Source organism: Podarcis erhardii, assembly GCF_964252035.2.
Source record: "Podarcis erhardii genome assembly, chromosome: 2".
Classification (NCBI taxonomy): Eukaryota; Metazoa; Chordata; class Lepidosauria; order Squamata; family Lacertidae; genus Podarcis; species Podarcis erhardii.
In genome coordinates this window covers 57,624,806-57,638,828 of record NC_138498.1, presented here as the reverse complement: position 1 = coordinate 57,638,828, position 14,023 = coordinate 57,624,806, and the positions used below count along the sequence as shown (strand labels likewise).

At 45.3% G+C, this 14,023-nt stretch overlaps 1 protein-coding gene across 4 annotated transcripts in view; it reads right to left on the bottom strand.

Annotated features, from left to right (window-relative positions):
• FNIP1 (folliculin interacting protein 1) overlaps positions 1–14,023 on the bottom strand; it is an 89,390-nt gene that overhangs the window by 40,558 nt on the left and 34,809 nt on the right. For all 4 annotated transcript variants that reach the window (XR_014153739.1, XM_081851053.1, XM_081851054.1 and 1 more), the window contains exon 2: positions 6,164–6,290. Coding sequence is in view for 3 of the 4 variants with exons in the window: in XM_081851053.1 (XP_081707179.1) it covers positions 6,164–6,290 (127 nt within the window). In the remaining variant the exon portion in view is untranslated. The remainder of the gene's footprint in view (positions 1–6,163; positions 6,291–14,023) is intronic.

The window sequence follows — 14,023 nt, the reverse complement described above, 5'->3', positions numbered from 1 at the left end:
CAGCTGATGTTGAAAGTTTTCTTAATAACACTTGGTAGCAAAGTGTGTGTATATATATATATATATATATATATATATATATATATATATATGAATATGAGAGAGAGAGAGAATTCCTATGATGGCAAAACATTTTCCTCAAGCTAGCTAATCGAGTCTATGCACGAACCTCTTATAAGCTTCCTACACAGCTTTCTTCAAAGCCACAGCTGAACACAATGTCTTAAGAGTGATCATTTCCTGATTCAAACACTATGGAAGATTATACCGTTGGCCTTTACAGTAGAATGCAATGAACTTAAGGATCCCGTGGTAAAAAGAGGTCAAATGGTCACAATCTTTTGGATGCCAACTGTCAGCAGTCTGCCAGCAAGCAAATCATTTGCAAAATGCAGAACGCAGACAAATTTTAAGACGTGCAATTTTAGAACCCAGCATATGCTGAAGAGTAACCTGCCGGACACCTAGATCAAATATCTGAGGTGTCCCTGCTCCTGTGTGAGGTTTTTTTCCTCTGGATTTGAATGTCAATGAAATACAAGATGTAACAAGCCACCAGATATTATGCAACAAAGGGAACTGGTCGACTTGTGTTCCCGGCATAGCTCAAGTCGTGCTTCCAACATTGTAAAAGAGATTACAGAATAAGTGCAGCGCATAAAAGAACGTTGGATTCCCTGTCCCCAAGAAGAGCATGCATGTGCCATAAATAAACCCCGCAGGCACCGTCCTGCTAGCACCATCTGCCGTGCCCATTGAAGCAGCAGCACAAGGAGGCTTGCTGGCGATTCCATTTCTACACAGCTGGGAACTCTAACTCTGGTTAGCTCCGCTGTTTGACTTCAAGGCTCTCCTCTGAGGCAATGCTTTTTGATGGCGAGACCCTGTCCTTGTGCACTTTCAGCAGCCAAAGAGGTCAATGGCAGTGGCTATTCTTTGTTCTCCAGAAACCGAAACCTTACAAGGGAGCAGTCTTGGTTTCAGGCAGGTCGCCTAAAGGTAAAGGACTCAGCCAGCGTATCCTATTTCTGATCCTATTAGTAATTTAGTGTTTGGTGTACAGTGTTCACAACCATAACTGCAAAGCATCCGATTAATCTTCTTAAAATTATGGCCTACGACTCAGTGCTTAGGTTGACAGAGCGTTCAACATGTTCAAACTCTATTAAGTGTTGCCTCATCCAAAGCATACTGTCAGAGACAGCTTGAAGTCAACCCTTCTCTACTACATCTCAGTAGTTTTCCCTTCTGTTTTAGATCCTCCCTTTTCTTCCTTCCCATGCCTAACCTTACTATCTGGATCAAATCCCCCTTCTAGAATATCTCTAAGCATCCACTAAGCATTCCCACTGTTGCTATCCAATAACAAATGTCAGCCCATTGGCACTTTCTACTACAAGCCTGCTGTAACCTATCACCTTGCTGTAGGCCCATCTTTCTTCCATTAACATCTCCAGCTTCAGGTTCTTGGCACAGGGGCCGCACGGAAGGCTGATTAACCCTCTGCATACCAGCAACAGTCATGGTCCAAGTTGCTGCAAATAACTCCCTCTCGCACACAAACACCGCAATTGTCAAAAAACATAGCGCATATAACCTCCCCCTATCACACATGCAGCACACACCCTTGTCACAAATGCAGACTATACACCAATACAGCCACACGGTTCTTTCTCTCTCTCTCCCTCTCTCTCTCTCTCTCTCTCTCTCTCACACACACACACACACACACACCAGACATGTACCAGATTCATCCCCATCACAGTGTTAGGCTTGCTATAGAGAGGACAATATGGAGGACAGAAGCCACACCTGGGCTTTGGCAGCCAATTCTTGAACAGCAGAGACAGCAATTTCCCTCTGCATCACAGTGCCAGGGTGAAGGGAACCTCTCCTCCAACCTACTGAGGAGGTAGAGAGGAAGATGGGGGCTGGAGGGCCACATAAAATAGCTGCCCTCTGGACCTCCCCTGCCCTAGACCATGGCATGACCTCAGACTTGTGCCCTGAATATGGACTTGGGCCAGTCATTAATGACATATTTTATTCATTTATTCAATTTACCCCCCACCTTTCACTGATTCGTGATTAAGCATAAAACACACACAAGAAATCAAAATGTTCAGTAACATAAAACTGCTTTTTGTTTTGCTGTTGTGTTTGTAAGCTGCTTTGAGAGTTTGCAAACAGAAAGGAGGAATATAAATGGCAAATTTAAACTCATTTTTACTTATGTCTGGACTGCTAAACTCATTTTTTTTCTCTTTTGCCTGGAGGATGATAACGTAGGTGGGTTTGAGTCTGCTTCTGGTAACTGTTTATGAATTACAGCCAAAAAGGCAAAACAAAACAAAAGCCAGTAACACTTTCATGAAACAAAGATAAACAAATATTTATACAAACCAGATTTGCCCAGACCTGAAAAATACATGCATCTAACAGAAGGCAGGAGTTTTAATTTCATAATGTTCATTTTAAAAGTAGCAGTTTATAAATAAAGGGTTTATTAATGATTGATAGGTTGCCTAAGAATGTTTCTGACATGCATAATTCATTGCCTTGATGTTGGATGGGCTGACTTCAATCTTTCAAGGTTAAAGCCCCCAAACCATGAATCTCTATGGTCTAATGTTGTATCTTAAATGTAAAAAACAAAAATACCTGTTCAGGGTCTCTTGATAATAAAGCACAACTGATGAGTGTTTAGTTATCCTGTCTAGCCTCCCAAACACCTTAATGGTGCCACCACTCTTCCTTCAAATTCCTTCCCAAAACCAACCTTTTCCATGAAAGCTTTGTAAATGTATCTGAAAGTATTACATATTCCTTCCTTATTTAAGCCTGACTCCACTTTTCCTTCTCTTCTGCTGCTTTTCTGTGTTGAAAATTAGTTTGTAAGCACTTGGAGGAGCAGGGATTATTACACTCTGTTCACTAATGTCACTGAATAAAAGTGTGATGCTCTTGCTGCTGCTACTACTGACAACAACATTCATGCTTAAAACTGTAAGAGCCTTGCTAGATGGATCAGACTAAGGCATAGCTGTCAACTTTCAGATTTGAAAATAAGGGATCAGCAGCCTCAAAAATAAGGGATCAGCAGCCTCACCTATCCCGGGGACAGTCTACGAGATATCTAACAATCTGGGATAGCAGCGGGAAACAGTGCTGGAATAAAGGAATTTCCCGCAAAAAAAGGGAAGGTTGACAGCTACGGACTAAGGTTCACATTGTCTAGCATTCTTGACAATAATTCCAGCAACCAGACTGGATAGCTCAGATGGTTAGGGTATGGTGCTGATATTGCCAAGGCTGTAGGTTTGATCCTTGTAAGTTGCATATTCCTGCATTGCAGGGGGTTGGACTAGATGATATTCACGGTCCCTTCCAACTCTACAATTATATGATTCTATGAACCAGCAGGTAGTCACCTGGAGACTGGCCAATGTTCAGGGATGCTTGGAGTTGTAGTCCAGCAAAATCTTGAGGGCACCAGTTTGGGAGGAGGCTGACCAGGATGGAAGAGATATTGTAACTCTGTGTCAAAGCAATTCACAGCGCAGCCCCCAGAAAGTCAGGAGTAGCCACTCCAGATGAAATTAGAAGCCGTTCTTGGTCATACGTCTATGTAAATGTTTGTGATCTTAAGAGATATTTTCATTCTGCGCACATGGAACTGCCTTTTGAAACATGCCAACATTTAAAAGGTACAGCACATGCTTTGACTGCCACAGTAGTGTTCTTTTCAGCAGAACTGTTTGTTATCAAGAAGTGTTGACAGGCAATGTATTGCAGGTCTAACTTTCTTTTGCCTGGCCTTCTCCTGAGGCCATGTGTCCCTCTAAGCGAGAAATTTCACTCCAGCAGGCGTGGGGAAGCGGACATAGCCCTCTCGTGTGTGTCTGTGGGCGGGCAAACCCCACACAAATACATGCTCTGAAAACCAGCTGATTCTCCACCCATTATGGTGGACAGCTTTGTTCAAGTCCAAACCTTCCATGTTCCTAAGCCAACAAAGCCGACACTCTACTGGAGAAGGCCAGGAGCTATAAATCATGCTGAGACATGTGGGGGGTCAACAGGCAGAAGGCATTGAATTCTAAAACGCAGCTAACAGATGCTCTTTTCACAGTGAGAAAACGTCTGTCCCACACAGTGTTTTCTTGCAAAGGGCAAAAGTGCCGTGGGATGCAGCTAGCACTTTGTGTATGCCGTCAAGTGAAGGAGTCATTTGCCACTTTGCTAAGAGATGAAATATAACAACTTCACTGTCTACAAAGAGATAATGTCTCCGCTTCAGAAATGTACTCTGCAGTTACTTACAGGTAAAAGGGCTCAGTATGTGGCTAACACTTATTTTAAGGCCCGGGGCCTTGCATGTGAAGAGATGCCATCATTGGAATCCCCAGTAGTAGTAGTAGTAGTAGTAATTTATTATTTATACCCCGCCCATCTGGCTGGGTTCCCCAGCCACTCTGGGCGGCTTCCAACAAAACACTAAAATACAACAACCTATTAAACATTAAAAGCTTCCCTAAACAGGGCTGCCTTCAGATGTCTTCTAAAAGTTTGGTAGTTATTTTTCTCTTTGACATCTGGTGGGAGGGCGTTCCACAGGGCGGGCGCCACTACCGAGAAGGCCCTCTGCCTGGTTCCCTGTAACTTGGCTTCTCGCAGCGAGGGAACTGCCAGAAGGCCCTCGGCACTGGAGCTCAGTGTCCAGGCAGAACGATGGGGGTGGAGACACTCCTTCAGGTATGCTTGTGAGATAGTACAGTACATTTCCACACTTCTTCAGTACCTCCCTTAAAAGTTTTTTCTTTCTTTAAAAGATCGATCTGTACATCCAAGTAATAGATTCAATGTTTCCCAAGCTGATGAGACAGGGGTGGTGGGGTGATCAAATAACGGGTGGGGAGAAATGCCGGTATAAGGGAGAAGATTGGAGGAGAGACAGAATCTGGTTCACACTTAACACTAAGCCAAACCATGGCTGAGCTTGAACACATGTATGAGTTCCCATGTGACCATACCTGCTCCACCCTTCCTCCAGTCCTGCTGCTGCTGAGTTGGTGTGAGCTAAGCTAGTTTGGCTTAGCATTATGTCCAAACCCAGGCTCATGGTTCATCTTCCTCAGGAAAACAAGGAGTGGTAGGCCACAAAACAAACCTTAGCTACAGTTTGTGATTTAACTGGGGGCAAGATAAACAATGGATCAAGGTTCAGATGCAATGCTAAGCCAAACCATGGCTTAGCTCGCAGCAGTGTGGCGGTGGCAGGACCAAAGCAGCCACAATCTTCTCTTTGGGAGGCTGCATATTTGCTTGTTCATGTTAAGGCTCAGGTGCGCAAAACATTTTTTAGCCTGGTAGACCAGATCTTTATCTCTACAAGCTCCATGAACCAAGTGTGCAGGCCACACCTTTCCCCGCCTCTTGCCTGATGTCACGTATGATGTCAGGGGTAAGGCAGGCGGGTGTGGTTTGGGGGAAACAGCATTGTGAGGGAAAGTGGGTCTACAGTTTGGAAGTTCCCCCGGCTCAGTGCTAAGCCGCAACTTTTGCTAAGCATTACGTGAAAACTGGGTTGATGCATAACCCTCAAGCATGCAAGTGTCCTAATAATCATCCATACAGCAGTGCTGGGGTACCTGTGCCCTGCCAGATGTCATAGGACTCCCATCAGCCCCACCCAGCCAATGGTCAGGGATCATGGGAGTTGTAGTCCAACAGCACCTGAAACACCACAGGTTCCTCTCTGTTGTTCTACAGTACACCTGATTCACCCTCACTGGAATTATTTTCAAACTTTATCAAATTCTGGCTTGCCAGAAGACAAGTAAGGGAATAAATAGTGAAGGCATTTTCACCATCTAGGCTGTTCCTAAAGCTACAGGAAAAGGAGAGATCCTATGAGAGGAAATATGATATAACAAAGGGCTAGGTTAAAAAGAGGAGACTGCTGTAACAGTAAAGCAATTAGGAGGAACAGCTGAAGCACTAATGCACTGCAAACACAACCTCTTTTTAAACGTAGCATTTTGAATATCTCTTTTCAAAGCATGGCTACTGATGCAAATAATTTATTATTGAAGCCTGCATGAATTAACTTTGCATTGCATTTCGGGGGAAAGGCAGTCATACTAGTGTGAATATTGCTCACCGAGACGGATGCATCTTCAGTTCTCCTCTTAGCACTGGAGTCAAATAAAACATTTCGCCCTCTTCTTTCACAGTCCTGGTACACAATTAGTCGGATCTGACTTGGATCAAACTCCGGCAAAGGCCAGCTTTAATAGGGAGGAAAAGTGAGAGAGAGAGTTTCTTATCTCTGTGGCTTTTACAATAGAGTTTATTAAAAGAAGTTTCACTGACTTTATTAAGGGGTAACAACAGGTAACAACAATATACATAAAATGCAAATTTAATTTGTGTAAATATATATCAACAGGGAAACCTCTTCATCCAACTTGCACAGTGGTATAAATAAATGGGTGTAACTCGACTGGGAACATTAATCTTTGCTACAACATTTTCTTTTTTAAAAAAATCAAAGGTACTTCTAATCCTAGTCAATACACAATGCAGAGTATGATTACAATGTTTGCATTAAAAAGCACCTAGTATAACACCACTATTATTAGTGGAAAGGGAGATACCAGATGAGAACAATGCAATGTTTATGGGGAAGAAAGCTACAGGAGGCTTTGGCTTGTCTCTGGATTTTTATACTTTATACCATCCCACAAAGAATTCATCATGATCACGGGATTGCCATGGCTAATCAGTTCCTGTTTCATAGACATCTGAGATATCATTTTATCACCACATTTATAAGAGCACAAAGGCCACTGAAATCATCTCCTGCACCTATAAAAAGGAGGAATAAAAATACTCTTCCTGGGACTGGAATATTAGATGCCTTAAAAAAGCAAAACTTCGGTCGGCTCCCATGTGCCGTGCTAAACCGGTGCAGAGCAGAGCGGGGACTGCCTTCCACGATGCTGGCCAGCTTCCCATTGGCTGCAGGAGCTTCCTGCAGCCAATGGGAAGCTGCACACGCCTCCTCCGTGCCAGAAGGAGCGCCAGAAATAGAGTTTCTGCATGTGTGCGCGTGTGAGCACTCCGACCCACCGCGGCGTCTGTGGGACCGTGAACCGGCCCAAGCCACAAAAGCTTTGCCAGCCCCTGGTCCAGTTCAAACGCAAAACCAGGGATGGGGAGCCCTTTTAGTGCACTGGAGCGGATGGTTCTCTCCAAGGTTGCTGAGTGTCAACTACCTGATGTCACAATGATACCAGGTGACCTTTTTTGCCCAAAGGGGTCTTCAGAAACCCCTTCTTTGTGCAGTGCTTTGAAAGGGGCTTGGCAGGCACTGCCCATCAGTTGATCAGTGATGTCTGTGAACACCCATTTGGCTGAGCCAGGTTTTCATCTATAGGGGAGGTAGAGAGGGGTCGGCCACAGGGGCAGCCCCAATGCTGCCTACACGATGGGGGTGCAAACTCTGCAACTCCTCAACATTGGCCTCAAATACTGAAATTACCAGAGAGAACAAATGAAAGCAAAGCTGAGATAACCTTGGAAAACTTTTTTTAACAAAGAAAACGTATGTTTAGATTCTCGCCTAAACTATAATCCCTGATATATATACAAAGTGGCCCAAACTCTCTTATATATCCGTACTTGAAGTTAGCTTGGTATTTCATGCAGTGCTTAAAGTCACCTGCATAGATGCGGCATTTCTGCATTAAACCCATATTGTTTTCATCTTGCAATTGTTATTTAACCAATAACTCTACACCAACCCTCCACAAACAAATCTTTTCATTTACCTAATTTGCAATAAGCCCACCACCCCTCTCTTTATGACATGGTTTCCATTTAGTAGTATTTTGACATCTGACTCTTGACAGCTGCCTGGCAAGGAAGAGCAGAAAGTGTTCCAGATCTTTAGGGAAGTCTGCTTATAAAAAGCTCCAAGAGCAGATTACGTGCTAAGAGGAGAGTGAGCTAAATATATATATATTAAAAACCCTGCCGCATTCATCAACATTTGATCAAGGTAAAATGAACCTGTTTACTCCTCTGTCTGAGCACATGCTATTTTAACTATCCTTGAAAGGCTTTGGTGTGTCTCATAAATTACATTTCATGATTGACCCAGCTAACTATTATCAGGGTTACATAACATGTCTTCCAAAAAATATTCCTTGGCAACTGGGATTGAGAGAAAGTGGAGAAGACGAGCTCAGGGAACAGGTTCAGTGCAACAATCAATAAGACACAGGCACATTGAATCCACACATTTATCCTTCCAAGAGCCAACCATATATTTTTGCAGATATAAGATGTGTGAAAAAGATTTTGCATGAATCATAGAATTGGGGAGTTGGAAGCAATCACAAGGGTCATCTAGTCCAGAGTTCCCCAAACGTGGGTCTTCTTCAGCTGTTTTTGGACTACAACTCCCATCATCCCTAGCTAGCAGGACTGGTGGTCAGGGATGATGGGAACTGTAGTCCAAAAGCAGCTGGAGACCCAAGTTGGGAAACTCTGAATTGTATAGTCCAACCCTCTGCAATGCAGGAATTTCAACTAGATCACACATGACAGATGGCCATCCAACCTCTGCTTAAAAACTAAGAGAGGAGAGGAGAATCCACAACTTCTCATGGGAGTCTGTTCCACTGTCAAAGTTGTTCATAGGACTTCTAGTGCAAGAAACCTGCAGGGCAGCAGGTTGGGGAAGGCTCTTTTAGAGAATCAGGCACCATTTTGTGCATGATGGCTAGGTTATTAACTACTACTACTGTGTTGTGTGGCTTGTCTTTCTTTTATGGGTAAGATGAAGAAAAGTGCTTGAATGGGCCATTGGACTAGACCAGTGTTTTGTTTTGTTTTTTTAGGGGGGGGGGGAACAAAATGAATTGTACATTCTGAGTGAACTTCAATGAATTTTGACTCCTAATGAGCTGTTTATACCGTTTGGCTCTAAAAACTATGGATCCACCCAAGAAAATATATCACTGTATCCAGTACCTATACAAATTGTCACATTATTTCATACTTCTGGAAGAAAGTATACATTATTATTACTTTGAACACGCAAGATATGAGATACGGCAAAACACTCTACGGCTGCCCAGAATCTGATGCTTCTGGGTACCTTAAGGATGGTTTGCTTTGTAGGAAATACTTAGTGTAGGAAGTACTTTGTCTACTTTGCAAATGTGTAATATCTAGGTTTTAAATTGCTTAACAAATAGGTTGGGGTTTTGCCAGCCCTACCTCAACACACTGTTGTTGCCCATAGGCTGAGATCGTAAGAGTGATCAAGAGGTACAATAAACAGAGGAGGAGCTGAATGTATGTAATTAGGTGAAAGATAATAACCAGAAAATGAGTATAAAGGATTACGTTAGAAGAAGTAAATAAAAACAAAAGGCCCTAGATTTTCTCTCCCTTGGTTGCAGGCAGTAAGGCATTTTGGAATGACTTAAGTTGTGTTCAGGACACTGTACACCATGCATTTTAAATAGCTGTGGGGAAACATCCTGTTCATGCCTAAGCATCTTCCACAATCAGCTGAGGACCAGATGTGACCTTGATCTTTGACTGTTCAGTATTACAAATGATGTGGTTGATTGGTCGTACAGGCTCCATAAAGAAATCAGGAATGGCTGCCAATTAGCTGCTGAGCTAGGTTTAGGGTGCTGGTTTTGGTAAATAAAGCCCTATGCAGTTTGAGGCCAGGATATCTGAAAGATTGTCTCACCCCTTATTTGCGTGGCAAGGACCTGGCCCCCAAGCTTCCCCGGAATAAACCCATGAAAACAAGGATATTGATTTAATGGGATAAATAAGGCCACAACTTTATTGGTTACAGAAGTGAGCGGCATTGGCTTAGGCAACTGGGCGAAGCAAGACTATAACCTGACTGCTGCAAGCCTGCAGGAAGTCTCATTGAAGAGTTAACCACAGGAAGGGGGGAGCCCTCTGATGTACATCAAATGAGGCCCCCCCCCCGGGTCACCGTTAGGGCTGTATCTTGGCCCTAGCCCATGCCCAGGCTTCGGACAGGAACCACACCCCCGGATCCCTTTAACGGGATACCCTTACCATGGAGGGGCAGGTGGAGGCAACAACCTCCCCTCCCATAAAAGGCTTATCCAATGCCTAACCACCAATCGAGCCATGTCAGAAAGGTGAGCACCATCATCAAGAAACAAGGCCTCCTGGGCCGGGGACCCTGCTGATGTGGGCAGCTTATCTCCGCCCACTCCAGGGTCGCTATGGAGACCTGGTTCCCGCCCGCAAAGCAGCCCCTCCCTAATGGGGAGCTGACATAGCCAATCACTGCACTCTGAAGGTGAGGGTCTCTTATCAGGAGTTCCATCCTGCCTAATTTAGGAATCAAGCCTTTAGCTGTGTGACATTGACTTTGACATCCCTTGAATATTAGACAGACATCTCTGTTGTCTTTTCTGCACCTACCAAAGACTTTCTCTTTCAACAAGCCTTTTAAGTTGAGCTCTTTCTGAGTCTGCATCTATAATGGAACTGTTTTAAAAACGTTTTAGTTTTTCTTTTCTTTTTTATCACTTGTTTGCCGCCATGGACTCCTCTGGGAGGAGGAGTGGGATAGAAATTTATTCAATAAAAATAAATGGCTAAATCTGTCTAGGCTCAGTAAGTGTCCCATTACACATTTTAGAGTCGTGTCCTTTGGATACAACCATGCTTCTGAACAAGCATGCATTAGATCACACTGTAAATGATCTTTTACAATGGTCTGATTTCAAGATAAATATAACATTCACATTAAGCACAATTTAAGAAGGATGTTGATAAGCTGGAACGTGTGCAGAGAAGGGCAACCAAGATGATCAAGGGTCTGGAAACCAAACCTTATGAGGAACAGTTGACGGAGTTGGGTATGTTTAGCCTGGATAAAATGAGACTGAGAAGAGATATGATAGCTGTCTTCAAATATCTCAAGGGCTGCCACATGGAAGATGGTGCAAGCTTGTTTTCTCCTGCTCTGAAGGGTAGGACCTGAACCAGTGGATCTGAGTTGCAAGAAAGGAGATTCCGACTAAACTTCAGGAAGAACATTCTGACAGTAAGAGCTGCTCCAAGCTGGAACGGACTCCCTTGGGAGGTTATGGACTCTCCTTCCTTGGAGGTTTTTAAGCAGAGGTTAGATTGCCATCTGTCATGGCTACTTTAGTTGATATTCCTGCATTGCAGGGGGTTGGACTAGATGACCCTCAGGGCCCCTTCCAACTCCACAATTCTATGACTCTATGATTCTAACCGAAGTCTATGACATCTGGAGGTTGGGGAAGGCTGTTCCAAAAAAAATAAAAATAAAATAAAGCTATCAAACCACTATTCCCAACAGCATATCTTAACTAAAGTTATGAAAACTGCCAGGTGATGAATCACTTTAAACTATTTTTAAAGGACATCTACGCAAATGATATTTATAGTTTATGCCATCTTATCTGTTCTGCATGCCTTTCGTGTTAGCACCTTTCTGGAATGTTGATAGGCAAAAGCACACTGGAATAGGTTCTTGCTCCATTTGTCTGGTACCCTTGCCCCTCTGACTCTTTCCAACAGTCACCAAAGCTGTTCGCCTCAATGGAAAGTATAAGTGACATAATGCATCTAAGCACCTAGTGCTGTTTAACAAGGGAAACATCCAATCCACTTGCTAACTAATGATCAAATTACACTTCGGCTTATAGTATTTATCATTTGGATTATATTGATGTAGGTGCAATGATTTACACTGCATAGGAAACCAGCCAGCATTAGGCTACTGTTAGGATGATCTTTGGGTTGGAATTAGGAACACTGTAGATTTTTACAAGTTAATATAATGGGGGTGGTGGTTTAGGATTAGAAATTACACATTTGTTAATGGTCATTTGTAGAATTTGTGACTGAAAGTATGGCAAACTGAGGTTGAGGTGGGAATAATACAGGCATAGGCAAACTCGGCCCTCCAGATGTTTTGGGACTACAACTCCCATCATCCCTAGCTAACAGGACCAGTGGTCAGGGATGGTGGGAGTTGTAGTCCCAAAACATCGGGAGGGCTGTTTGCCTGTGCCTGGAATAATACAACACTATAGCACCTGGAAGAATTGAATATCACAGGGATTGCTAAATTATTGGTTAGAACCCAACAGTGGATTATAAGACCTGTGCACTGAACACTTCCTCCTATGAAGGAGGGGAGAGGAATGAACAGTGACAATACTCACCATCACTAACAGTAAGCCAGTAGTTCCTAACAAATGTTTATGTTGTTTAAATCCAACTTCTCTCAAAAGGACTTAAATTGTGCACAGGATTGTAGCATTGCTAATGGATATGTAGCTCCCAGCATTGACAATGCCACTACAGCGTGTGATGCAATGGTTAGAGCTGTCAGACTAGGACCTTGGAGGTCAGGGTTCGAATCCTCACTCACCATGTACATCACTGGGTGACAATAGGCCAGTCACTGCCTCCTAGCCTAACCCACCTCCCAGGGTTATTGTGGGGATAAAATAGGGGGGTGCATGCCAGCCACCTTGATAGCATTTGAGGAACGGCGGAATATAAATGGGGTTTATAGAAAGGTGAGATATAAATAAGACCTATGTAGTTGGTTGCATTGAAATGCGGAGGCAGCAAGAATCAGGACCTACAGGCCACAATCTGCTCACCAAGGTTAAGTACCCTGCCCCTATATGGTTTGCTACCGTGTGCCCATATTCTGGGCTCTGAACTGGGAAAAATAGTTCCCATTTGCCTGGGCGAATCAGTGGACAAAGGAAGGTTAAGCCTTCAGTTGTCCCTCTAACTAATCTTCCCCTGCAAGTTCCAGTCTACTTCTGCATTGCTATTATCTTGTCAAATGTGGCTTTTGTTCCATGTTTGCCAAGATAACACAAAGTTGTGGCGACTGTTATACAGTGTTAGAATCCAAAGCAGACTTGGAACAAAGTCAGCTGGTGACATTTGATCCTCATCTGAAACTCTTACGGTCACAGTGCCTGCTGGCAGCGGCGTAGCGTGGGTTGTCAGCACCCGGGGCAAGGCAAGTAATTTGCGCCCCCTAACCCGGGGCAAGGCAAGTAATTTGCGCCCCTAACCCCTAACCTGCCGCCGCTGCCAGCTTCTTCTTGCTGCTGCCTGGGCTGGGGTATTCACAGTTCTACAAATCTTTGGCGCTGGCTTGCTCCATTAGTTTAACTTGGGGGGGGGGGTGAGAGAGAGATTGCAATCGTGCTATGTGCACCGAGAGGGGGGGGCACGGTTGCAACGCAGTGGGGGGGAGAGAAGAAGAGAAACTAGCAGGAGAACCTTGATTTCCCTCTGCAGCTCTGTGGGGAAGGAGGGCGCAGACTGGGCTCCTTCCTCGCCACAAGATCCTGGCTGCGGGGCGCAATTCGGGAGGGCTCGGCTGGCCGGGCCCAGGCCCCGCGGGGCTCCTCCGCGCTCCCCTCCCCCGGCCGGGTGGCGCCTGCAAAGGCTGCGGGTTCCGCTGCACCTCCGTCTCTCTTTCCACTGGTAGCGAGAGCGGGTGGGAGGAGGCCACCTGGGAGCCGGAACCGGGCGCCAAATAAGGAGAGCGGGGCGGGCCTGGATCCTGGCCTTGTTTGGCGCTTCCCCTCGGCCAGCGGCCCAGCCAAGCTCGCGGCGGCGGCGAGGCGATGCCCGCGCAGGGGGGTGCCCACCCCTCGGCCCCGGCCCGGCGCTGCCACCCCAGCACCTGCCCGCTCCTCCCAAGGGGCCTCCTCTCCCTCCCGCCTCTTCGCAGCAGTCCTCGCGGGGGGGACAGGCTCGACTCTCCCCTCCCTCTTGCGCCCCGTCCTGCGCGCGATCCTGGCCAGGCTCCGGACCTCCTTGCTGGCGCCTGCTGCTCCCCCTGGTCACCCAGCCCGACCCCTCCTCCCAAAGGAGCTGAGCCCCGAGGCTCTTCAGCGACTCTGGAGGCGGCGAGTGCGCCCCCCCCAGATGT